The sequence below is a fragment of the Pelophylax lessonae genome (assembly GCF_965119305.1).
Source record: "Pelophylax lessonae genome assembly, chromosome: 6".
Lineage (NCBI taxonomy): Eukaryota > Metazoa > Chordata > Amphibia > Anura > Ranidae > Pelophylax > Pelophylax lessonae.
The window spans coordinates 21,276,169-21,302,187 of NC_138773.1; the positions used below are offsets into that span (position 1 = coordinate 21,276,169).

Sequence of the window (26,019 nt, forward strand, 5' to 3'; positions counted from 1 at the left end):
TCTGTCAGCCTGAACTCACCGGGGGTCCAAAGCCTGTCCTCCATACACAGACCACCAGCTTGGTCACATGGAGGTTCATGGCTTAAAAACTACCCAAGTGTGTGATGTGTCGATATAGATGTTTCCGTTTTTGTGTTGTATTTTGATGTACAGCTGATATTATTAAGGTTGACTTAGCTTTCTTCTGAATCATTATTGTACTGATGGTGCTTAGCTAGCAAGTTAAACTGAGCTTAGGAGTTGGATTTAGGTGGAGGATTAAGGCAAAAGGTTTGTAGCTTATGGGCACATTAGTGCCTGGTGTAGTTCCCCAAATTGGTCACTAGATGTAGCTATAGTTAGTGCCGGGAATCCTGCAGTGCAGAGTAGGCAATGTAAGTGTCACGGTAGCCACTAGAGGTCCCTCGAGTAGTGAGTGGGGTACATCAGTCATAGATAGTGGGGTAGTGTCAGCCCTGTCTTTGCCAGTGTGGGGCATCTTGGGTATAAGGGTTCTATGTAAACAGTCTGTTGTCGGTTAGTGTCAGGGAAATTGTATGCACAGTCATGCGCAAAGACGGCATGAAGATGTACACTTGCCAATAAGAATTTTCAAGAGACAACTAGAAGTTCCCTAACTCACGGACATGTGCGTAAGACTTCTCGAGTGACAACCAGACATGCATTCGTATATCGTATATGTGCATTAGCGTATGCGTGAATACTTGTTGCCCTCTTGTCTATTTAAACTGGCTCCATAGACCAGAAGATTGCTGAGTGGTCGTCAGCTTCTACCACCTGTGACCTGATCCTGTGCTTGTTCCTGTGCATACCCAGCCTGTTTGACTCTGCTCATTCCTGATACCTTATTGCTGACCCGGCTTGCGACTTGACACTGCCTTTTGCCTACCGTTCTGGTGCCTTCTCTGCTCACCTGATACCAACCCTGGCTAAGCCTCAACTCTTCTCTGGATCCTATTCTGTACCTCCGCTGCTTGGCCGTTACCGACTTCTGCCTGCCTGACCACCCAAGACCATGCATCTGCCTGCTCACCAGCTTGGTTGCTGCCTGCTGTCCTGCACCTGTTGCTGTGTACTGGCACCTCCCAGTCCACCAGTCTGCCTGCTGTTCTGCACCTGTTGGCGTGTATCTGCATCTGCCAGTCCACGAGCCTGTCCACTGTTTGGTACCTGCTGCAAGTACCTTCCGTCCAGGATCTCCAACCAGGCACCCGTGCCACTCTGTGCCCTTGTTAGAAAATGCTAATTGGCTAATGCGCATGCGCAAATTAGAGCCTGGCTAATACGCATTAGCCAATGCGCATGCGCATTCGCTAACGTGCGTGACCCCACGCACATTATGCGTTCTCACGTTCGCACGCGTTGACCCGGACGTTTTGGCGCCAAAGAAGGCCTATTTAAAGGCAGCTGGTGCATTTGCACTTTGCTGTTTTGTCTTTAGCTCTCCTGTGTTCCCGAACCTGCTTCCTGTTGATTCCTGTCTGATACCTGTTGACCTTTGGCTCATCCCTGACCTCACTTGTTTGCTGCCCGTCCTGACCCCGGCTCATTTTGACTACTCTTCTGGATTCTCCTTGTCGGCTCATCCATCTTCGGACCTTGACCGGTTACCCTCTGGTGGGGAGACCCTGGGGATCGCGACCTGGTATCCACCTGCAGCCAAATCCATCCTCACCATCAGAGGCGGGGATGCTTAGACCCCGCTCCTCAGGCTAGCCTGTGCTACTCACCTCAGGGGTTTCCATCCCAGCTCCGCCTGCCGGCAACGGTAAGCCTTCTCTGCACGACAGGCTTCCATCAGCCTCATAACAGCCCTGTTATATCTGGTCACCACCATCAGGAGAAACAGGACAGGAGGTCTGAGGGAAAGCCCTACCGTCAGCTTGGCCTCAACCAGGTTCAAGACTGTTGGTCATTGGAAGCATGCAAGGACCAAGACAGCCAAGATGTCATTTTTGAGGATTTAGCTTCTGGCAGCCTCCCATTAGTGGAGAGGCAAGGAGTGAGAGGGGCAGGACTAATGGATATGGGACATAGAACTATGCCAATACCTTAAAGTTATGGGTTGCTCTTCAACTCAGCTCCCATCTCTGTGGTTATCTGTTTGCAATTTAAGGAATGTGCCTTACCATTGAGATAAATAAAAGTGTAATTATGTGCATCAACTATGTTCCAATAAAGGATTTAAAGCCTGCCATTGTATGGACTTCTTTTTCTCCCAACCTCAAGAAAGGAACGTCTTCTGGAAATGAAATGTTTGCTGGGTAAGACTGCTATTGGGGTCCATGGCCATAAAGCCTGAGGATGAGGAAGGAATGGAAAAGACTATCGTTGGTGCGGGTTTGGTCAGGCCGGGGGATTCCACTGTCATTAATTTTTTACCAAGATCTTGTATTGATGATGGGAGAGCCAGATCACTGCGCAAAGCCTTCTCCAGCACATCCCAAAGATTCTCAATGGGGTTACGTTCTGGACATTGTGGTGGCCAATCCATGTGTGAAAATGATGTCTCATGCTCTCTGAACCACTCTTTCACAATTTGAGCCCGGTGAATCCTGGCATTGCCATCTTGGAATATGCCCGTGCCACCAGGGAAGAAAAAATCCATTGATGGAATAATCTGGTCATTCCGTATATTCAAGTAGTCAGCTGACCTCATTCTTTGGGCACATCCAGTAACTATCCAATAGGAGAGTTTGCATGCTTAGTTTAGTTAGTTGTTTAGTTAATTCCAGGTGGCGACTCTTTTTTGTTGGCCAGGCAGTGTATTACTTGGCAATGAAGCTATGGTGCCCAAAACAATGGAGCCAATTTATTCAGCCATAAAAAATTCCCCTCCTAAAAGATTTTATTAAGGCCATTAAAATACTCTATACTCATATATATATATATATATATATATATATATATATATATTAGTGATCAACCGATATTGATTTTTTGTTGCCGATACCAATATTTTGGTCAATGCATATCGGTATCGGTCTTCTATGACAGGTACTCTTGTGGAGGGATCTGGGGTCTAAAAAAATCCAAGCCCCTCCTCTGCACTTAAAAGCATTCAGAAAGCCAAGTTTGGCTGTTTTTAATGCTGTCATTTTTTTAAATTTGGCGCCGAGTACCCGGAAGTGATGTCATGACATCACTTCCGGGTTTTTGCAAGGAGACCCGATCAGAGCCGAATGCGGCTTTGATCGGGTCTTCGGCGGCCGTGCAGGCTGGTTCCCCGGGTCTCCCGGTGGAAAGGGAGACCCAGGCGAGCCGCGGAAGGTGGTGGGAGGGGGAGGACGTCCTTTCCCGCTCCTTATACAAGACAGCCGACCCTTGGCTATGGACGCCGGCACCGGGGTGATGCCTCTAGCTGCAGACATCACTTCGGTACAAGCACTTTCCTGAAATATCGGCAATATGGGTAACCTTGGTGGCCGATATATCGGGGAAAGTGCAGATCGGCCCTCAATATATCAGCTTTGCCGATAATCGGTCGATCCCTAAGATATATATATATATATATATATATATATACACACATACATATATATATATATATATATATTTTTTTTTTTTTTTTTTACTATTTAGGCTCCCTGTTCACATGAGGAAACTTGGAACTGCAGGTAAAATTGCCACAATTCTGCCCTCAATTCCAAATTGAGGCAAAACGCATGAGGCTTGATTGGGTGCCATTATGCCTAATGACACTCCAAACGTAGTGCGATCCGGCCGTGATTGCCATGTGCCAGAATCGTGTAGCAATTGCAATAAAATGCTTGTTTAAAAAAAATTAGCAGGAGCCTCTTTTGGGCGACAAATGCGCATAGGAGGGCCCATTGAAGGTAATGAGCTGCCCTATGCGCAACATGCAGAAATGTGTGTAGATTGTGTTTTCATAATCGCCAGTGGGAACACTCCGTCCAGCAGCGCCATTTTTGAACGAGGCCTAAGTCTTAGAATTATTTCCTTGCTTTTGAATGTTAGCAAATCTAAACTAAGCGCAGAAAACCCCATACCTTTCGATTTAAATTATTATATAATATATTATAAATATTTTAACATAGTCTGCTAAGAGGTCATTATATTGAAAGGTAAAAAATAAAGTATACCATTACCTGTACAGGAAGCCACTTTCAGGAAAACACCTGGAGAAGAGAAACATAGAATGTAATATGCTGATAAATACATTCTGTACACAGTTTTGCCCAGTAGGTGGCAGAAGATTACTGCTGCGTGTCTTCTATTACTACTTTTCCTTATATTAGAGCTAGGGTTACCCACTTTAGGTTTTACCCCCTTAATGACCAGGCCTTTTTTTGCAATACAGCACTGCGTTATTTTAACGGTCGTGTGACGCTGTACCCAAATAAATTTGATATCTTCTTTTTTCCCCACAAATAGCGCTTTCTTTTGGTGGTATTTGATCGCCTCTGTGGTTTTTATTTTTTGTGCTATAAACAAAAAAAGCGAGAATTTATAAAAAAAAAAAAAAACAATATTATTTACTTTCTGCCTCATTCACTGCACATGCAAAAAGCATTTGCAGTTTGAAATATTTGTAAAGCCTTCATATAAGCGCCGGTCACGAGGTCACGGTGCGAGCAGCGCGTCGCGACCTCGGAGCGGCCGCCACGGACTTCATAACATTGAAGTCTATGGCGGTCGCCTCTGGGTCACCCCAAAGAAGCTCCGGACCCTTTTTCTAGGTCGGAGCGACTTGTGTCGTTCCTATTAGAACGGGTCCGCAGCTTCCCTATGAGAGGCGACCTGCGGCGACCTGTGAGGCGACCAGGTCGCCTCACAGGTCGCCCTAGTGTGAACCGGCACTAAAGGACAACAAATCATGTTAGTAAATAAGTCAGACTCATTGTAGCTTCTTCATGAACATAAGATGTAGGCTTTACAGAACAAGTCCAGTTGAATCTGACCTACTACCACTAGATATACCATGACCTGGATAAATGAGAACCTTCACAGAAAGACTGTAGTCTTTAGGGTGAAATGTATTTCTGGTGGTTACAGAAGCTTTAACAGAAACTTCAAATTGCTACAAAAAAGGTTATTCTAAAATACTTGTAATACTTTTTTTCTTCTAAAAGGAGCATTTTTTTTGTTATTTTGTGCCATCAGATATCACTCACCCAGTATCAGGAATACGATGGGGCATAACATTTTCCAGCTGAACAGACATCGGTTTCCAAGCTGTTCTCGGCCGACAAGAGTCAAAGTTTGAGATTTCATCATTTAGACCACAAGAGAGTTTTAAATAGTCTCAACTTAGCAAATGGCTACCAAGGGTATTCTGAAAATCATATATTTGTAGCCAAATTCTGGTTATGAGTCTCTTCGTATCTTTGTGGCCAATATCTCACATTTCCACATCCATAAATCCCAGCTAGGCAATGCAGCTTGACTTTCTTCACTACAATATGGTTTTTAGGTCTACGAGGTTCCGGTGTGCTCTTGTTAGGTCTTCTGTCTTCTTATCTTCACAAGGACAAATTTATAGGTTCTTATAATTGAAGTTTTGCATGCCAAATACTCCCCAAAGCCATGTCAGTTCCATGTGAGACAAAAAAAAAAGTTCTACAACTATATCTTAATTGTCTCTCAAATGGTTTATCAATGTCCCCATTCTCTTTTGCCTCCATCAAAGTGTTTGAGTTGCCAAATGCACGTAAAACAATTCATCTCAATCACAATTACATAATTTTTTAATGAATACCACCTTGTCTGAACCAATTAGTTTCATTGTGCCTCAAGGCAACATAAGGAAAACAAAATATACAGTATCTTGTAAAATGAGAACACATTCTGCCTAGTGCACATGGTTGTACTAGAATGGTTTGTGTGCATCGTGATCGGGGCGTAACTACAGGGGTTGCAGGGGTTGCAATTGCAACCGGGCCCCATGCTCCAGGGTACCTGTGCGGCTCCCCTGTACACCTTGATAGGAGGGGTGGTGGGGGCAGCATGTAGAGAAATCACTGTCCTCCTTTTTCCTCCTATAGCTGAAGGACGAAAATGGAGGAGATTGGTACCTCTGTATTATGCTGCCCCTGCCGCCCCTCCTATCCAGTTCACTTGTGTTCTGATGTCTCTGGGCCCCTGTGTGCTCCCCTGGTCCCCCTCCCCCCCCCAGTGTGCTGCCCCCCCCCCCCCCCACTGTGCTGCCGGCTTCCTCCCTCCCCTCTCCTGCCAGCTCCTGCAGGGGATGTGTCAAAATAGAGAACCAGGAAGGGGTTGGTAAATATGTAATTTACCAGCTCCTTCCTTTTCTGAATGGACAGAGTCATAGTCAGTGACATTGTAAAAAAATAAAATAAAATTATAAAAAATAATATAATTAAAATATGAAAAAATAAAAACTACTGACACCAGTGGGGGAACTTCCAGGATCGCAAAGGTCACACTTGCAACCGGGCCCTGGCGCTCCACCACTATGGGGAGGCCCCAAGATGGCAGGAAGGGGGCCCACTGCAGAACTTGTGAAAGGGTCCCGTTACGGGACTGTAATAAAAGGCCAGGGGTCCAGGGGGCCCTTCATGGTTTCTTGCACCGGGGGCCCTGAAGGTTCTAGTTACGCCTCTGAATCGTGTCATTTTGTGATGACGAAAATGTAGATGTGTATGCTACATCATGGAATATTTTAGAACAATGCCATATAACACAGGATATTGTAGCACTAGGGAATTGTTAGCTCAGTGGTAGTCCTTCCCAGTGAGGTCAGTCCACTCCAAAAAGTTTGTTTAAAGTGGGAGTAAATTCCCTTGGTTGATTTCTACCTATAGGTAAGCAAATAATAAGGATTACCTATAGGTACAGTAAATATTTACTTTAGAAGCAGCTAGTGACGTCACCGACACATGGGCTCTGAAGGAACGGCACAAGCTGTTGCTTCAGGGCCCTGTGCCGTAAACAGTGACTCACGTGCCCATGTGCCACTGCGGCTCAGTCACTAATGCCGCCGAACCCCACAAACCCTGAAGGAAGACCGGGTGAAGATAAAGACATCTATAGCAGTGATTCAGTATTCAGACCCCCTTAAATTTTTCACTCTTTGTTATATTGCAGCCATTTGCTAAAATCATTTAAGTTCATTCTTCTTCCTCATGAATGTACACATAGCACCCCATACTGACAGAAAAACACAGAATTGTTGTCATTGTTGCAGATTTATTAAAAAAGAAAAACTGAAATATCACATGGTCCTAAGTATTCAGACCCTTTGCTGTGACACTCATATATTTAACTCAGGTGCTTTCCATTTCTTCTGATCATCCTTGAGATGGTTCTACACCTTCATTTGAGTCCAGCTGTGTTTGATTATACTGATTGGACTTGATTAGGAAAGCCATACACCTGTCTATATAAGACCTTCCAGATCACAATGCATGTCAGAGCAAATGAGAATCATGAGGTCAAAGGAACTGCCTGAAGAGCTCAGAGACAGAATTGTGGCAAGGCACAGATCTGGCCAAGGTTACAAAAATATTTCTGCTGCACTTAAGGTTCCTAAGAGCACAGTGGCCTCCATAATCCTCAAATGGAAGACGTTTGGGACGACCAGAACCCTTCCTAGAGCTGGCCGTCCGGCCAAACTGAGCAAGAGCCTTGGTGAGAGAGGTAAAGAAGAACCCAAAGATCACTGTGGCTGAGCTCCAGAGATGCAGTCAGGAGATGGGAGAAAGTTGTAGAAAGTCATCCATCACTGCAGCCCTCCACCAGTCGGGGCTTTATGGCAGAGTGGCCCGACGGAAGCCTCTCCTCAGTGTAAGACACATGAAAGCCCGCATGGAGTTTGCTAAAAAAACACCTGAAGGACTCCAAGATGGTGAGAAATAAGATTCTCTGGTCTGATGAGACCAAAATAGAACTTTTTGGCCTTAATTCTAAGCGGTATGTGTGGAGAAAACCAGGCACTGCTCATCACCTGTCCAATACAGTCCCAACAGTGAAGCATGGTGGTGGCAGCATCATGCTGTGGGGGTGTTTTTCAGCTGCAGGGACAGGGCGACTGGTTGCAATCGAGGGAAAGATGAATGCGGCCAAGTACAGGGATATCCTGGACAAAAACTTTCTCCAGAGTGCTCTGGACCTCAGACTGGGCCGAAGGTTTACCTTCCAACAAGACAATGACCCTAAGCACACAGCTAAAATAACGAAGGAGTGGCTTCACAACAACTCCGTGACTGTTCTTGAATGGCCCAGCCAGAGCCCTGACTTAAACCCAATTGAGCATCTCTGGAGAGACCTAAAAATGGCTGTCCACCAACGTTTACCATCCAACCTGACAGAACTGGAGAGGATCTGCAAGGAGGAATGGCAGAGGATCCCCAAATCCAGGTGTGAAAGACTTGTTGCATCTTTCCCAAAAAGACTCCTGGCTGTATTAGATCAAAAGGGGGCTTCTACTAAATACTGAGCAAAGGGTCTGAATACTTAGGACCATGTGATATTTCAGTTTTTCTTTTTTAATAAATCTGCAACAATGTCAACAATTCTGTGTTTTTCTGTCAGTATGGGGTGCTATGTGTACATTCATGAGGAAGAAGAATTAACCTAAATGATTTTAGCAAATGGCTGCAATATAACAAAGAGTGAAAAATTGAAGGGGGTCTGAATACTTTCCGTACCCACTGTAAGTCTGTCATAATGTGCCAGTATGCAGTAACACATTGTGACTACAACTTTATGCACTTGCTGACTCACTTTTATGAAAAAGAATGAAAAAGTTCACACATAAATTGGTTGCCTATGCAGGGGTTTTCACCATCACTAATAAAAGCAAGACAAAATACTTCAGCCTCCTGTCTCACTCTTCTGGTCTCAAGCCCAGACCTCAGGTCTGATCCCCAGACCAATGGACACAGCTACTTAAACTTATGTTCTTCAATGCACAACAGCTCTGGCCTTAATCCTCAGGCCATTGTCTGTCTCCTCCAGATAAACTTATTTCCCAACATCAATGAACACAGCTAGCAGCAGACAGCAATATTGGCTCACAACTGTCTACTAAGGTGAAGCCCTCTTGTCAACTAGACAGATACCTCCTGTCTCTCTGGTGAAGTATGGGGAGGTACAGCTTGGTGTGGTGGCAGAACACACACAGAGTCCACGTGCAATAATAATATTATATTTTAACAGAAGTCCAGCAAAAACAAACAGGCCCGGTTGGAAGGCAACCTAACAGGAAGCACCCACAAGCTGTAACAGTAAAATAAAAAACATATGACAGGCGCTTAGCCACATAACAGAACACAGTCCATATAGGGTCTAATGAGTCTTAAATGAAGAGTGGGAGGGGGGGGAAGGAAAGTCCAACATATAGGGCAGCCGTCCAGAACCAATAAGCCAAGGGCTCCACCAAGCTGAAGACAAAAAGTGAAAGAGGCGCCTCTAAGTGTGGACTGTAAAAACACATTTATTTAATAAAATTATGCACTCACATCTGTGCATATAAAAGAGCAAGTAACGAGACCCTCCTGGGAACTCCAAGACCGGTCAGTGGGGAAAGAAGTCATCTGGTCCGTGCTGCCATTCCGCGGGGACTGATCTCCTCTTCACCGTTGCCGGCAATGACGGCGGAGCAGGAGCAAGAGCGAGGCTCTGAAGTCCTTAGGTGGAAGACGAGGCTTGGTCAGCGGTAGCATATGGATGACGTCACAAGGAATGCAACGCGTTTCTGAGCATGCGTGCTGCCGAGGAGTAGGCAGCCGCGCTCCTTCTTCACAGCAGGCTGTGAACGCGTCGCATTCCTTGTGACCTCATCCATATGCTACCGCTGACCAAGCCTCGTCTTCCACCTAAGGACTTCAGAGCCTCGCTCTCGCTCCTGCTCCGCCGTCATTGCCGGCAACGGTGAAGAGGAGATCAGTCCCCGTGGGATGGCAGCACGGACCGGATGACTTTTTTCCCCACTGACCGGTCTTGGAGGTCCCAGGAGGGTCTCGTTACTTGCTCTTTTATATGCACAGATGTGAGTGCATAATTTTATTAAATAAATGTGTTTTTACAGTCCACACTTAGAGGCGCCTCTTTCTCTTTTTGTAACAGTAAAATGGCAGTAGAGTGGTGGACCAGAGGTGCAAACAGTGTTTGACTCGAGGAGCAGAATGCGGCCTGGCCGGTCTTCCCTACTCCTCCAGAATCTTTCCCTGATGCTAAGCACTGTCCCTGAGAGATGGGTAACCTATCCCTACTCTAGCCAATAGCAAAAATGTATGCCAAACCCAGGAGTCAGCATCTTAAATAGACTCTGCCTGACCCAAGATTGGCTGTCAGAGTCATATGTGATGTCAGCATCCAGTTGGATTGCTGCTGCCCTTTGACCGAGGAAACCATAGAGAAACTAGGTTCATCTCAACTTTCTCCTCCTCCTGATTTGCCACTGTGGACGAGCATCACCTGCAGTGGAGAAAGTAGACTGCACCTGCCTATAGGAGCACTTAACTATTTTCAGGTCCTAGATTATAAGGGCTGTCAACACCTGTCCACACACACTTCTTGTCTCTGGCAAGCCCTGGACACTTGGTTGGCGACTTCTTCCCACCCAAAACACTTTGAAGTCTCCAAGTCCCAGACCCTGATCAGAAAATTACAAAACCCAGAAAAAGATGAAAAACCATCTTTCTCCACTTAGAAAACGGACATTCCGGAGCCACTCAATCTGTTTTCTTGAGAACCCTCTGTCCCTTTCTTTTTTTTTTCCACAGTGGCAGGCCCTCGCACTGCCACAATACCCATAGGTTTTTGCAGGATAATAACTAATTTTGGTTAAATACCCATGGATACAAAAGAGAAGAATCTGACTTTGTATGACTACACAAATAGTGGCTAGGACCAAGTCAAAACGTTTTGTCCGTTAATGGTCATACTTAGACTATACATATTGATTTTTATGCATGCGGGGAGGTTCGGCGTGGTGCGGCGAAAGTAAACATTCAGAGTCCAAATGCAGTAACAGAACTGTGCACAATTACCTGGCGGGAAGTCAACCCTTCTGGGCTCACTCGCACTATATTGCTGTGAACATTGTAGCAGCAGGTCTCGGAGGCACAGACAGCATCTGTCTTGAGGGATGGACTGGGGCCTGGCTAGTCTGTGCCTAAATGGTGAGGTTTCCAGGAAGGATAGCATGTCCCTGCTCATTCCCTACTCCTCTGAAACCTCTCCCTATCGCGAATACTGTCCCTAACAGATGGGTGACCTGTACCTACACTACCCACTGATGAAATGTGCACCAAGCCTTGGAGCCAGAGTCCTAAATAGACTCTTCCTGACTTAAAATGGCCACCAGGATCACATGTGGCGGCAGCATCCAATCGGATAGCTTCTCTAGTGGTCCAGGAAACCGCAAGGGAACCGTGTTACTCTTGACTTCCTCTCCCTCTGCAATGCCACAGCAGTTGAGCACCACCTGTAGTGGGGAAAGTAGACTGCACCGGCCTACATGCAGAATATGACTGAAGGACATACGTGCAAAAACATTCAGAACTAGTGGTGGTTGAGTGCATTGGTGGACATTCTGCCCCACCTCTTTTTTTTTTAAATTATCATGTAATATACCAAGGACACTACCATGCTACTAATTTACTTCCTTATTTTCTATCGCCTTGACTACTATGCCAACTACTTACAACTGCAACCCCACTGGCCTACCTCTATACATACCCCCCACCCACCCCTTTCAGTCTATCATGGAATGGTCCTGTCAGACTCATCCACCCTACCAATCGTTCACTGTCCACAACTCTCCCATGTTCATTCCCTCCACTAGATTCCATTTGCCCAACAAAAAAAATTCAGACTAACTGTTTACTAAGCCATAAACTACTCTGCCCTGAGTAACATCACCAACCTCATCTCAAAGTATCACTCAACTGTCCTCTCTGCTCCTCCAAAGACCTCCTGCTCTCTAGCTCCCTTGTCCCCTCCTCCCATGCTCACCTCCATGACTTCTCCCTTCATGTTTTGAATCGTGTTTTTACTATGCTGTCTATCTTTTCTTTGTAATGCACTGCACAAATCTTTATTTTAATTAAAAAATGAAAATATGAAACTATGTAGGTAAACAATGTAAAAGTCACATTAACCACTTCCCGCCCACCCACCGTTAATTGATGGTGGAGCGGTGTGGCTGTAGTTCTGGGATGACATCAAATGAAGGTGCCGCAGAACCACCGCTCTTGCCTGCCCGCGGAGGCATACAGCACAGCAATCGAGGCCGCGCCATGTTCCTAGGACATGGCATGACCCCGATCTTGGTAAAGAGCCAATGATGCAGATCTTTACCCATGTGATTAGCTTTGTCCAATCACAGTCGGTCACATATAAATGCGAAAGTGCCGTTTATCGGTGCTCCTTGCCTCACACTGTCAGAGTGTGTGGATAGGTGAGCCGATCAGTGGCTCCTCCTCTAAGGGGAATCTAGGGCAGGTAATCCGGTGATAATCAGTGCCCTAATTACAGTAAAGCCCCAGCAGTGCCCATCAGTGAGACCAATCAGTGCACATCAGAGACAACAATTAATGCCCATCAGTGACCACAATCAGTCACCCCAATCAGTGCCCATCAGTGACCCCAATCAGTGCCCATCAGTGCATACTTATCTGTGCTGCCCACCAGTGCCACCTAAAAGTGCCCATCAGTGCAATCTATCAGTGCCCATCAGTGCGGCATATTAGTGCCTCCTCGTCAGAGCCACCTAATCAGTGCTCTTCAGTGCCGCCTTATCAGTGCCCATGAGGGCCACCATCGGTGCCCATCAGTGCAGCCTATCAGGGCCCATCAGTGTCGCCTCATCAGCTCAAATCAGTGAAGAAGAAAAATGACTTACCGTATTTTCCGGCGTATAAGACGACTGGGCGTATAAGACGACCCCCCTCATTTTCAAGTTAAAACATAGGTTTTGGGCTATACTCGCCGTATAAGACTACCCCCCTTCCGAAGCAAGGCAAAACCATTGAAAAACATCAGATTTCTCATAGATCTCCAAGGTACCCCAAGTACTGTAATACATGTAATCTCTCATAATATCTCCAAGGTACCCCAAGTATTACCAGTAGATGTAATCTCAAGACGCTGGCTGTGTGGGAATCCTGTATCGGTATACCGTATGTACCGTAGCTTTGGCTACATACAGTGTACCGCGCTGAGCCAATCACAGTGAGCGATGTATTCTATTATTGAATGCAAAGCCTGCTCGGATTAGCAGAGTCAGAGAGGCGGGCTGATGTTACTCCGCCAATCCGAGCAGGCTTTGCATTCAATAATAGAATACATCGCTCTCCCTGATTGGCTCAGCGCAGTACACTGTATGTAGCCGAAGCTACGGTATACCGGTACAGGATTCCCACACAGCCAGCATCTTGAGAGATTGCATCTACCGGTAATATTATACTTAGGTTACCTTGGAGATATTATACTCGGCGTAAAAGGCGACCCCCCATTTTTGGGGGATTTTTTTGAGGTTCAAAAGTAGTCTTATATGCCAGAAAATACAGTATTTACAAAATTAAATGACAGAAACTAAGTAAAACCTTTTTTTTTCAAAATTTTTGGGCTTTTTTCTTTTTTTTTTAGTAAAAAATAAAAAACCCAGAAGTGATTAAATACCACCAAAAGAAAGTTCTATAGTTCTATTTGTGTGAAAAAAATTCATTTTGGGCACAGCATTGCATGACCGCGTAATTGTCATTCAAAGTGTGACAGCGCTGAAAGCTGAAAATTGGCCTGGGCAGGAAGGGGGTGAAAGTGTCCGGTAGGCAAGTGTTTAAAAATGACTTTATAGTCAACCTACCATGGTAAACAAACTTATAGTCCCTAATACAAACAAATAAGTGTTTCCAAAGCCCATTTGTTTTTTTACTTTTTGGATGGCGTGGTGAGAGGTTAGAACCGCTGCCATGTGTCACTCACTCTTTCTACCTGGGAAAGTCCAGAATGTTACCATTTATGGATATGTTATTTGGAACACTTAGTAAAAAGTTCCATCTTGCTTGAGGTTCTTTTTTTTATTTTTTTCCTAAGAGCATCAAATACAACCAACAATTTTCTGGGGGAAATGTCTCCCTTCTTCGGTGTTTGAACAACATTTGTGATACAATTTGGATTAAATAACCTAGAAAGCCTGAATTGAGGCTGTCATGCTCTATCAACAATCTAGACCAGGGATCCTCAAACTACGGCCCTCCAGCTGTTGCGAAACTACACATCCCATGAGGCATTGTAAAACTCTGACATTCACTGACATGACTAGGCATGATGGGAATTGTAGTTCCTGAACAACTGGAGGGCCATAGTTTGAAGACCCCTGATCTAGACTGATGAAAGAAATGTAGGTTTGCTGCATTCACTAGCTGTTTAAGGAGATTGTGATTTCTAGTATATGTAGCACCCCTCTTTAGGCTGCTAGTATTAGGTAAATTTAGTTTTTGGCCTCATTGTAATCAGGGAGAGCAGTATTCATAGTGTCTGTTCTGCTGGTGCAAGCTCAGCTACCTTCCCCTGCATCCCACTAAGTTCTGGGATATAGTGGGTGGGAGAGCTTTGACCCTGGCTTGTATTTTCTTGCTTCTTCAGCCAATCCCTGGACAGGAGAGTGAATGACAAGCAGGGGGCTGAGAGGGGTATAAATAAGCTGGGGCCTGGAGCAGTTCCCTTTTGTTCCTGGGGGAGCAAGATCCATCCTGAGGGCTAAGGCATCCCGGGGAGACTACTTCCATCACCAAATAACTTATTTTGGGGTCCCAGCTCTTATTAGGGTTTAGGGACCACTGACCTAGCCTCTTGAAAGTACCTGAAAGCTCTACTGAGGATCCAGGTCACAGGCAACAAGTAAAGAAGTTGACTGATACTGCAGGTGGTATTAGAGTATTCAGGGCACAATTTGTACCCGCCATGTGGATTTTAGAGACTTTTCTTTGCACTATTTGGGAGAACACACTACAGTACATCCAGGACAATACTTCTGTTATGGGGTCCCTGTTTGAAATCTACACATTCAAGAAGGTGGTTCTCACCTTGAAGAAGCAGATCAGAGTGTTCCATTAAAGTTTGTTAGAAGTTTTCAGAGTATGCCAAGGCTCATCCTCACCTTATCCCAGTTCTCTCAGCAAATAAACTGCACAAAGGCATTCATTGCCTGTGTTCTGATTCAAGTGACTGTGAGCTACTGTGTGACTGGCTGCTATGTGCCTATCAGGGAATGGAACCTGAGATCAAACAGCCAGACCAGTCTCAGGTCTGTGCTACATATACAACTGTCCTGATCTCAGCTTGAGTCCTACAACAGCCATTTTTCTTAAGCCCGGGTGAAAAAAGGGCAAAGTGAAGCGTCTGAAAAGTATTGGCTATTGAGCTCACTACATGTTTTGGAATAAAAGCTTCCATTTGGATCTCATCATTTTCGGTGTGGCACGCCAAAGTTTTGATGCAACCATTCTTTTAGAAATGTACTAGTGTAACCTAAAAAGGAGGTAATATGGTATCTTCCAATGAAAGAATGGTATTCTCCTGTTGAAAACTGGTTTCCTTTCACTCTTTAGGGATCTTCTCTCACTTACCGTTGTGTCTCTGGGACAGGAAGTAAAGGGAAACCTTGCGGGTAGGTTCAGCATGATGCGGTGGGCAGAAAACAGATTTCAAGTGCAGTACAAGGAAAATATTGTAACAGACGCCAAGCTACACACCACAGACCCAGGCAAAAAGGCATTTTGACCGGGAGCACACACATATTGTAACAGGGAAGAGGCAGTAGATTGAAGATTCAGAGGTGCTGATAGCATCTGTATCAAGGAGTGGAATGTGACCTGGCTGTTTCATACCCACATGGAAGGATGGCCTGTCCCTGCACTTTCCCTACTCCTCCAGAGCCTTTCCCTGATGTAAACCACTGTCCCTGAACTGCCACTTGCAAAAATGTGTGCCATACCCGGGAGCCAAGGTCTTAAAAAGATTCTGCCTTACCGAAGATGGCCGCTAAAGTTGCATTGAGTGCCAGCATCAGATATATACCTCCCTGTGACCAAGGAAACCATAGAGGAACACAGAGCTTCCCCTTGACATCCTCCCCCATCTGAATTGCCACTATGGACTATTCCAATACCCTCCCCAATGGGACAAAGACCGCACACACACAAAAAAAAAAAATGAAAAGGTTTTACCCATCCCTACCTCATTCAAAACTTGGCTTTAGATATACTTTCAGCTTTAGGAGAGTCATTTAAGTTCAATGACACAGTGCTGTGCTGGAGCATCTTCGGAGGCCCAGCGTCTAGCAGTCGTTACACCCTGTTATACGAGGATTTAGAGTTTCATTTTAAGATATAGCCTAATCCCTCTATTAGTCCATAATACAAAGCCAGCTAATTGGCAGAACACGTTTATGGCTCAGGAACAAATCCCGGGACACAATCCCTTTATCCTCCAGACTGATGCCTCTTCATGGATCTGCACAATAGACAGACTGCCTCGGATTGTTGGCCTCCCTTTCAGAAAGAGTGTTTACTGACATCTGCCTTGCTCCACAGTGAATGGGCTTGTCACACATGACGTGTCCCTGGGTGGAAAGAAGAGCCGCTCGTTGTGTAGGCTCCCTATTGTTGGCAAAGTTTACCTTTCTGGATATAAAAGCTGAAGCGGCATTTATGTTTTTATTTTTACTCTTTCCCAATGCACTGTTTGACTTGACAGATAAAGGAGACTAAAAATAGACACAGAAACCTCCGTAAATGGAAAGAGGAGCCTTTAGATTTTTGGGTTTTTTTTTTGTTAACGTGTATTCATAATATATCATGTATTCAACAAAAGTTTTGTGTGAGATGCATATAACTCGAAACACAAATTAAGACTTGGTTTACAATAGGGATGGACCAATGGTTTGGCCCAAGCATGAGTTTGGGCCGAACATTTGCCTGTTCGGCCCTTCGCTGGACATCTGCCCAAACAGCACACAGTGTAAGCTGGCTGGTATGGCATGGGCCCCCCCCCCCCAATCCACACCACGCCCTTCGGGTCTGGTATAAATTTTAAGGGGAAGCCCACACCAAAATTAAAAAAAAAAAACCAGCGTAGGGTTATCCCTCAAAATCCCTACCAGACCCTTATTGGGGCATGCAGCCCAGCAGGTCAGGAAAGGGGAGGGGATGAGCGAGCGCCCCCCCATCCTGAACCATACTAGGCCACATGCCCTCAACATGAAGGGATGGGTGCTTTAGGGCAGGGGCGGCTCTGCCACCCTTCTCCCTAAAGTGGCTTGTCCCCATGTGGATGGGGGACAAGGAAATCTTCCCAACAGCCCTGGGCTGTAGTTGTCGGGGTCTGCGGATGGGGGGCTTTTCAGAATCTGGAAGCCCCCTTTACCCCCCCTTGCTCCCAGATCCCAGACCCCCTCCCCCATGTGAAAGTGGTCGGGTACATTGTACCCCTACCTATTCACCAAAAAAGTGTCAAAAAGTAAAAACCACAAGAAACAGTTTTTGACAAGTCCTTTATTAAAAAATAAAAAATAGTGTCCCTCGATATAAATCCATTGTCAATCACGATGCCCGCTGAACTTCCGATGAGCCCCCCGCCCGCAGACCTGGACAACCACCCATCAGGGTTGTCAGGAAGAGGCCCTTGTCCCCATCCACATAGGGACAAGGTGCTTTGAGGTGAGGGGGGGGGGCAAAAGCACCCACCCCCCCATGTTGAGGGCATGTGTCCTGGTATGATTTAGGATGGGGGGTTCTTGCTCATCCCCTCCCCTTTCCTGACCTGCTGGGCTGCATGCTTAGCTAAGGGTCTGGTATGGACCATGGAGAGGACCCCACACCGTTTTTTTTTTTTAATTTTGCCGTGGGGTTCCTCTGAAAATCTACGGACTGGGGGGACCCCATGGAGTTTTTTTTTTTTTTTTTTTCAATAGCGCGGATTACAATTTTAAATAGAATTTGACTTGTTTTATTTTCTTTAGAAATTTCATTTTTGCTGTAGCATGTTTTATGCATGCTACAGATGTGCCACTTTACAGGCACATTAAGTCCCCGTTCACACTAAGGCGACCTGTGAGGCGACCTGGTCGCCTCACAGGTCGCCGTATGTCGCCTTCCAAAGGGAAGCTGCGGACCCGTTCTAATAGGGGCGACACAAGTCGCTCCGACTTAGAAAAAGAGTCCGGAGCTTCTTTGGGGCGACCCGGAGGCGACCGCCATAGACTTCAATGTTATGAAGTCCGTGGAAGTCCGTGGCGGTCGCCCCTCTAAGTCGGATCGCCCCTATGTGAACGGTGCCTAAGAGGACCCCCTCAGGCACTATATTTAAAGGATTTTTTCATTTTAATTCTCGCACTTTAGGCATTATTAAAATCACTGCTCCTGAAAAAACAATTGTTTAAAAAAAAAAGAACAATTGATACATGTCCCCCAGGGCAGTATCCAGACCACCCCCCCCCCCCATACCCCTTTTATGGCCAATTACTTGCATAGAAGCCTTCAAAATGGGCACTTTTGATTTTTCCTGTACGGCTTCCATAGACTTCAATGGGGTTCGCCGTTTTGTTTAGTACATTTCCCCTGTTAGGGAGTTCTGCTGCGAACGGAACAGGGGGGTGTTCGGCCCATCCCTAGTTTACAACTGTGGGTGCGATCAAGAGCGTTCCCCTGTGTTGCGTGTAGGGCACCTCATTCATTCCCTCGCTGCCCTGTGTGGGGAAAATGCAGAAAAGAAATCCTTGACTCTCTTCCAAAAGCACGCCACACTGAACCATAAGGTTTGCGGTTTGGCGGGTGGAAAAATGCACGCGTTTGCAGATGCTAAAGATGCCATTAACAATTAATGGCGCTGCCATGGATCTGCTAAACGGCAATGTGTTTTTATGTGTGTCAGAAAAGCACAGGATTTTGTGTGCATTATCCACTTGCATAGTTGTGATTCTAGTCTAATGCACAGTTGAATATATTTACCACTGGCCTACCAGGTCAATTCTGACACTTCTCACATACATGTAAAAATCTGCATAATTCTGCTAGAAAATTACTTAGAACCCCCAAACACTGTATATTTTTTTTTTTTTTTGATAGTTGCACTAGAGAAAAAAATGGCTGTTGCAATTTTGTGTGTCACACAGTAATTTTTTAGAAAAATATCCACTTTAATGAATTTTAGTGAACACAAAGACAATATAATACTACATTTTTTAGTAAAATATAAAAGATGATGTTACCCCGAGTAAATACTGTAGATACAAAACATGCCTCGCTTTATAATTAAACACACCCGTGGAATGGCTACAAACTACAGTACATTAAATTATCCATAAGCGATGTTTTAGGAGCCTTTACAGGTTATCAGATTAGAGTTACACAGGAGGTCTGGCTCTAAAATTATTGCTTTTGCTTTCATGTTCACGGTGATATCTCACATGTGTGATGTGATTGCCATTTACGTATGTGTGCAGGACCGATGTGCGTATTCACCTTTGCATCGGGGGGGAACAGGGGTGCTTTTTCTTTTTTCTTTATTTATTTATTTTTAACACTGTACCTTTATTTTATTTTTGGGATTATCTGCATTGCTATAACAAGGGATGAACAATATCCCTTGTGATGGCATGGGTTGTGACAGATCCACTTTGTGGAGAGATGTGGGGTCTGTGAGACTCCATATCTTATCTGTGGCCTCCAAAGCAGCAGGTCATATGGAGATTGGTTTGATCTGCTGCTTCACAAGCTGATAATGGTTTGTATATAAACAAACCGAAACCAGAAATGACAAAATCCTCATCGTTTCCTGTTTCTGATCTAACAGAGGAAAAGGAACAATGTTAATTCCTTATTCTCTGTGTACTGCAGCCGATGCAGCCGGTCAGAGAGGTCCCGGTCTCCCCGATGGGACGGGAGAGCTAGGAAAAGGCAACAGCAGCGGGAGGAAGCGACCCCTTCTGCCACCTGTAGAAGCGATCCAGTGGCTATAAAGCTGTTCAAATCACCCCTAACATGAGTGTCATGGGAGCTCGGTCTCTGGCTTTGAGTGACATTCCAAGCTTGGTATCTAGGCCACAAGCGGCTGTCCAGCTGCATTCTGATCACAGAATGCAAAGCATTATCTGACTGGACAAGGCGGAATGGGCTGGTGATGATCTTAACCATGTTCAATCAGAGAAGAGTTTGAATTAATTTAGAAAATGCAAAGCAATCTGTGAATGGTGCCCGTGCCCATCTGCCATCCTCCTGTATTCACAATGCAGCAGGGCAGCTGCGCACATGGGACATGGGAAGCTAGTGGAGATCAGTGGAGTAGCTGTGTCTATAAAATGATTTCCGGCTTCTAGAGGGATGCCACAGGTATGTTATATACATAGTTTTATAGTGTGAGAATTGATTAAATGATTAGAGGTCTGCCAGTATGTCTGTCCATGTAGGCCAAGAGTTTATGTCCCATGGTGCCTATGCATACCCTGTGGATGTTGGGATTTATTTTAATTTTGTTGAGCAAGGGCTCAAGGGTCAGGGCAAAAATGAGCAGGGGACAATGGGCAGCCCTGTCTCAACCCATTCCTAATTGGGAACAGCTGAGACAGGGTACCGTTCACATTCACCTGTGCTTCTGGTGAATTCACTAATCCACTGGAGCAAGGATTCCCAAACTACGGCCCTCCAGTTGTTCAGGAACTACAATTCCCATCATGCTTAGTCATGTCTGTGATTTTCAGTTTTACAATGCCTCATGGGATGTGTAGTTCTGCAACAGCTGCAGGGCCATAGTTTGGGAATCCCTGCACTGGAGCATATGTGGTTCAATGCCCAATTTGGTTAGGACCACCTGTAGGTAAAGCCTAACCACCCTGCCAAATGCTTTTTTGGGATCCATTGAAAGGAGAAAACAGGGTGGATCGGTGTCGTTCACATGGGTCCAGTGGATGATCTTGATCGACCAGTTGGAGTTGTCCAATGCCTCCCTGCTCTAGCATGGTTACATTGGTCCAAGCTGGCCTGATCTCATTAGGGAAAACTACCCATACCTGTAATTCGTCTTTAAACTATACCTGTCCTGCTGTCTAAACTTTCTAACACATCCCAGATAGAACCAACAGAGAATTATTAATTGCCGAAATTCTCCAACATACACTCACCAGTGATCAGGGCAGATGTAAGAAGGAGGATCTTCGCTGAGGGCTTCATGAGAGCAGCTGGCGAGAAGAAGACCTGTGATAAGAAAAAGACAGGTGTTACTCAACCTAGATTCCCAAGGGTAAGGCTCCATGTACACGGGACGTTGTTTAAAGTCCCTTTGAATGCTGGAATTTTTAGGACGTTTGAAACGTCAGTTAGGTCGCGTTTGCACCCGCGTTTAGCGGGCGTTTGTGTTTAGAACCGTTCCTAGAGGTCAAAAAAATTATTCCCCTTTAAAATGCAAAAAACGCGAACGCTAAACACGGGTCATCGCATTCGGTCGCGTTTGGCCACGTTCGGTCGCGTTTTTGCGTTTGAAATGCTGGGAAACACACTTTCGAACGCAAATAATTGCGTTCCAAAAAACGTCCCTGAACTCAACTGCCTGCAAATGACTGTAAACGACCCTGTGTACATGGACAGATAAGATAACATGTAGGTGGGTTCAGGGGCTTCTGAAAAAAATGCCCAACTGCTCCTAAAGGGCTGTTTACAACGTCCCGTGTACATGGAGCCTTAGCTGGTCATAGGCAGACAGTAGCAGTTTCTTAGCAAAATCCCCCAACCACAGTATCCAATGTTTCTGCCAAGCTTTGTTGTCACATCCTGATCGTTGCGTAACTTTGCAAACACTGAAAAATTCTGCAGAATGGGAAACCTTATTAGGCAGTAAGATATGCAGAAGAGTCATAAGAGATACCAAAATTGACTACAGAAAGCAGAGATAGTAGAAGATGTACTACTGATAATATAGATATCTGAGTCAGGAAGATGTACTACAAGTACTAGAGATACCTGTGTGAGAGAAAGGGGCTTGTACTACAGGTAGTATATACACCTGTATGTGAGTCAACAAGATGTTCTACAGATATAGCAACACTTATATGGGACCTGGGAAAATGTGTTACAGATATTTATTGTATTGGAGGAAGATGGTCTACTGATAGAACAGACACCTGTGTGAGAGCGAGGAATATTTGCTACAGGTAGTACATAAACCTGTATGAGAGTCAAGAAAATTAATACAGATAAAAAAAAGACATCGGTATGAGGAAGATGTTCTACAGATAGTATACAACATCGTAGATGGTTACAGGGCCGTCTTTAATTATGATTGGACCCTGGGCAAATATTTTCTTGGGCCCTCCCAAAACCCACTTATTACCTATTTGCAGCCAGTGCAGGCTCAAGGGGCAGCTGCTTTGGGCCCCACAACAATGACTGGACCCAGGGTAGCCGCCCCTTTTGCCCTGTGTTAAAGACGGCCCTGGATGGTTATATGAAAGTCAGGAGGATGTACTACAGGTTGTACATGTAAAGAAAATAAGGAAGTAAATGGCACTGCCAAATATATGTATATGGAGAAAAAGAGGACTGTTTGAATGTATATATCTATATATAGGTCAGAAATGGAAGGACCTAATGTAAGTACAGATATAGAAATATATATGTTAACTCTTAAACACAATATGCTACTAAAATTGAAAACTGTGCATAGATGAACGAATAAAAATAAATATGCAAATAAGTGACTGGTAGTGATAAAGGGAAAAAACCCTTATAGGAATAAAGTGCATAAATAAAGTGACTGAGTGTTTCAGTGGAATAAATAGTGATAAACTAAATGAGGTACAACACAGCAATCAAAGTGAGAGTATAAAGTGCTAACGTGACTATATATATATATATATATATATATATATATATATAAAGCAACACCCACAAGAGGGATGTATGTGGGTGAATAAGGAATGATATCCAAACTGACGTGACTAATAAGTTTAAATATTAAAAGTGGAAATCAATAATAAGATGCAATGCGATTCCAAATCGCATAATTGCAGAGAGTGGAGAAACAATACAATAAGGTGAGGTATACAAATTTCTAAAATCTATAAAATTTTGTCCAAATTGCACAACAAAAAAGGGTTCCAGTGCAGGGTTGTGTGCGATTATAATTCCAATATAATAGTCCCAAATTGCAGGGAGAAAAAAAGTGCTTCAGTGCGGATATTGAATAGTGCAACTTCACAGCAGGGGTGACTTGTGTATCTCCAGTGCCTCTTTGAGTGTGGCCGGTGTAGTGGGTCAAGGTGCTCCCCACTCTCCCAGGACCGCACTTACCAGATATGGGGACCCTTACAGGGGTAATGCGCCTGTATTTCAAATTGAATATGGCTCCAGTATCCCTCAATGGTCATCAGGCGGTTCCTCTGGTTAATGGCATCAATAGGGGTCCTATTACCCTAGGATAAGTGTGAACACCACTGGGGGTCCTGTGATGTATATTCCCAATGGCCAGGTATAATCCGGTATATACATGTGAGGAAAGAAACTCGTATAGTGCAGTACCGTTTTAAAAACTTTAAAGTTTAATGATAAAATGTACTCACATATACTAAAGATAAATCGGGCATTCAAAATTAGCTAAAACCGGGAGGTCTATCGCGCTGTGGTAGTTTCAGAACGCTGTGCGTTCCAAAAGGTGGAAGTGATGCAGTGACGCTCTATGTGTTTCGTCATACAGACATCATCAGGAGTTTGCATATACAGTGGGGATCGAAAGTTTGGGCACCCCAGGTAAAAATTTGTATTAATGTGCATAAAGAAGCCAAGGAAAGATGAAAAAATCTCCAAAAGGCATCAAATTACAGATTTGACATTCTTATAATATGTCAAGAAGAGTTAGATTTTATTTCCATCATTGACACTTTCAAAATTACAGAAAACAAAAAAATGGTGTCTGCAAAAGTTTGGGCACCCTGCAAAATTTATAGCATGCACTGCCCCCTTTGAAAGACTGAGACCTGCCAGTGTCATGGATTGTTCTCAATCATCGTCTGGGAAGAAGACCAGGTGATGTCAATCTCAAAGGTTTTAAATGCTCAGACTCATCTGACCTTGCCCCAACAATCAGCACCATGAGATCTTCTAAGCAGTTGTCTAGAAAGCTGAAACTGAAAAAAGTTGACGCTCACAAAGCTGGAGAAGGCTATAAGAAGATAGCAAAGCGTTTTCAGATGTCAATATGCTCTGTTCAGAATGTAATTAAGAAATGGCAGTCATCAGGAACAGTGGAAGTTAAAGCAAGATCTGGAAGACCAAGAAAAATATCAGACAGAACAGCTGTCAGGATTGTGAGAAAAACAATTCAAAACCCACGTTTGACTACACGATCCCTCCAGAAATATCTGGCAGACACTGGAGTTGTGGTACACTATTCCACTATAAAGAGATACTTGTACAAATATGGTCTTCATGGAAGAGTCATCAGAAGAAAACCTCTTCTACGTCCTCACCACAAAAATCAGCGTTTGAACTTTGCAAATGAACATATAGACAAGCCTGATGCATTTTGGAAACAAGTTCTGTGGACCGATGAGGTTAAAATTGAACTTTTTGGCCGGAATGAGCAAAGGTACATTTGGAGAAGAAGGGGCACAGAATTTAATGAAAAGAACCTCTGTCCAACTGTTAAGCATGGTGGTGGATCAATCATGCTTTGGGGTGGTATTGCAACCAGTGGTACAGGGAACATATCACGAGTAGAAGGAAAAATGTATTCAATAAAATTTCAGCAAATTTTGGATGGTAACTTGATGCCATCTGTGAAAAAGCTGAAGTTAAAGAGAGGATGGCTTCTACAAATGGATAATGATCCTAAACACACCTCAAAATCCACGGGGGATTACATCAAGAGGCGTAAACTGAAGGTTTTGCCATGGTCTTCACAATCTCCTGACCTCAACATAATTGAAAATCTATGCATAGACCTTAAAAGAGCAGTGCGTGACAGACAGCCCAGAAATCTCAAAGAACTGGAAGACTTTTGTAAGGAAGAATGGGCAAAGATACCTCAAACAAGAATTGAAAGACTCTTGGCTGGCTACAAAAAGCGTTTACAAGCTGTGATACTTGCCAAAGGGGGCAGTACAAGATATTAACTCTGCAGGGTGCCCAAACTTTTGCAGACGCCATTTTTTTGTTTTCTGTAATTTTGAAAGTGTAAATGATGGAAATAAAATCTAACTTTTGTTGACATATTATAAGAATGTCTAATCTGTAATTTGATGCCTTTTGGAGATTTTTCCATCTTTCCTTGGCTTCTTTATGCACATTAATAAAATTTTTTACCTGGGGTGCCCAAACTTTCGATCCCCACTGTAGTTTTATGAGAGTCAGGGGATGCTCTACAGATAGTTCTATTAGAGTCAAAAAGATGTACTACAGATAGATAAATGAGATGTATTGTCGATAGTAGATCTGCAGTACTTATCTATATGAGAGTCATGAAGATGTATTAGTTATAGTAGATCTCCAGTAGACAAACCTGTGTGAGAGTCATGTAAATGTTCTAGAGATAGTAGATCTGCAGTATTTATCTATGGAAGAGTCATGTAGATGTATTGGAGATCATAGATTTACAGTAATTATCTGTGACAGTCATGTAAATGTTCTAGAGATAGAAGATCTGCAGTAGTTATCTATGAAAGAGTCATGGAGATGCTCTAGAGATAGAAGATCTGCAGTGGTTATCTAGGGAAGAGTCATGGAAATGTTCTAGATATAGTAGATCTGCAGTAGTTATCTATGGAAGAGTCAGATAGATGTATTGGAGATTGTAGATTTGCAGCAATTATCTATGTGAGAGTCATGTACAGTAGATATTAGTGAAGATAGTAGCTACGCAGTAGTTATCTATGGAACAGTCATGGAGATGTTCTAGAGATAGTAGATATGCAGTAGTTATCTAGAGAAGAGTCTTGGAAATGTTCTAGAGATAGTACATCTGCAGTAGTTATCTATGGAAGAGTCATGTAGATGTTCTAGGGATAATAAATCTTCAGTAGTTATCAATGGAAGGGTCATG

At 44.2% G+C, this 26,019-nt stretch overlaps 1 protein-coding gene across 1 annotated transcript in view; it reads right to left on the reverse strand.

Annotated features, from left to right (window-relative positions):
• Positions 1-5,480, reverse strand: part of LOC309558482 (serine protease 33-like) — a gene marked incomplete at its 3' end in the record, with an annotated part of 17,183 nt that extends 11,703 nt beyond the window's left edge. Inside the window, exons 1-2 of the mRNA XM_082261553.1 lie at positions 5,136-5,480; positions 4,110-4,139 (exon numbers count right to left, since the gene is read on the reverse strand). Coding sequence (XP_082117679.1) covers positions 4,110-4,139; positions 5,136-5,238 — 133 coding nt within the window. The 5' untranslated portion in view covers positions 5,239-5,480. The remainder of the gene's footprint in view (positions 1-4,109; positions 4,140-5,135) is intronic.
• Between the last annotated feature and the right edge of the window lie 20,539 nt (positions 5,481-26,019).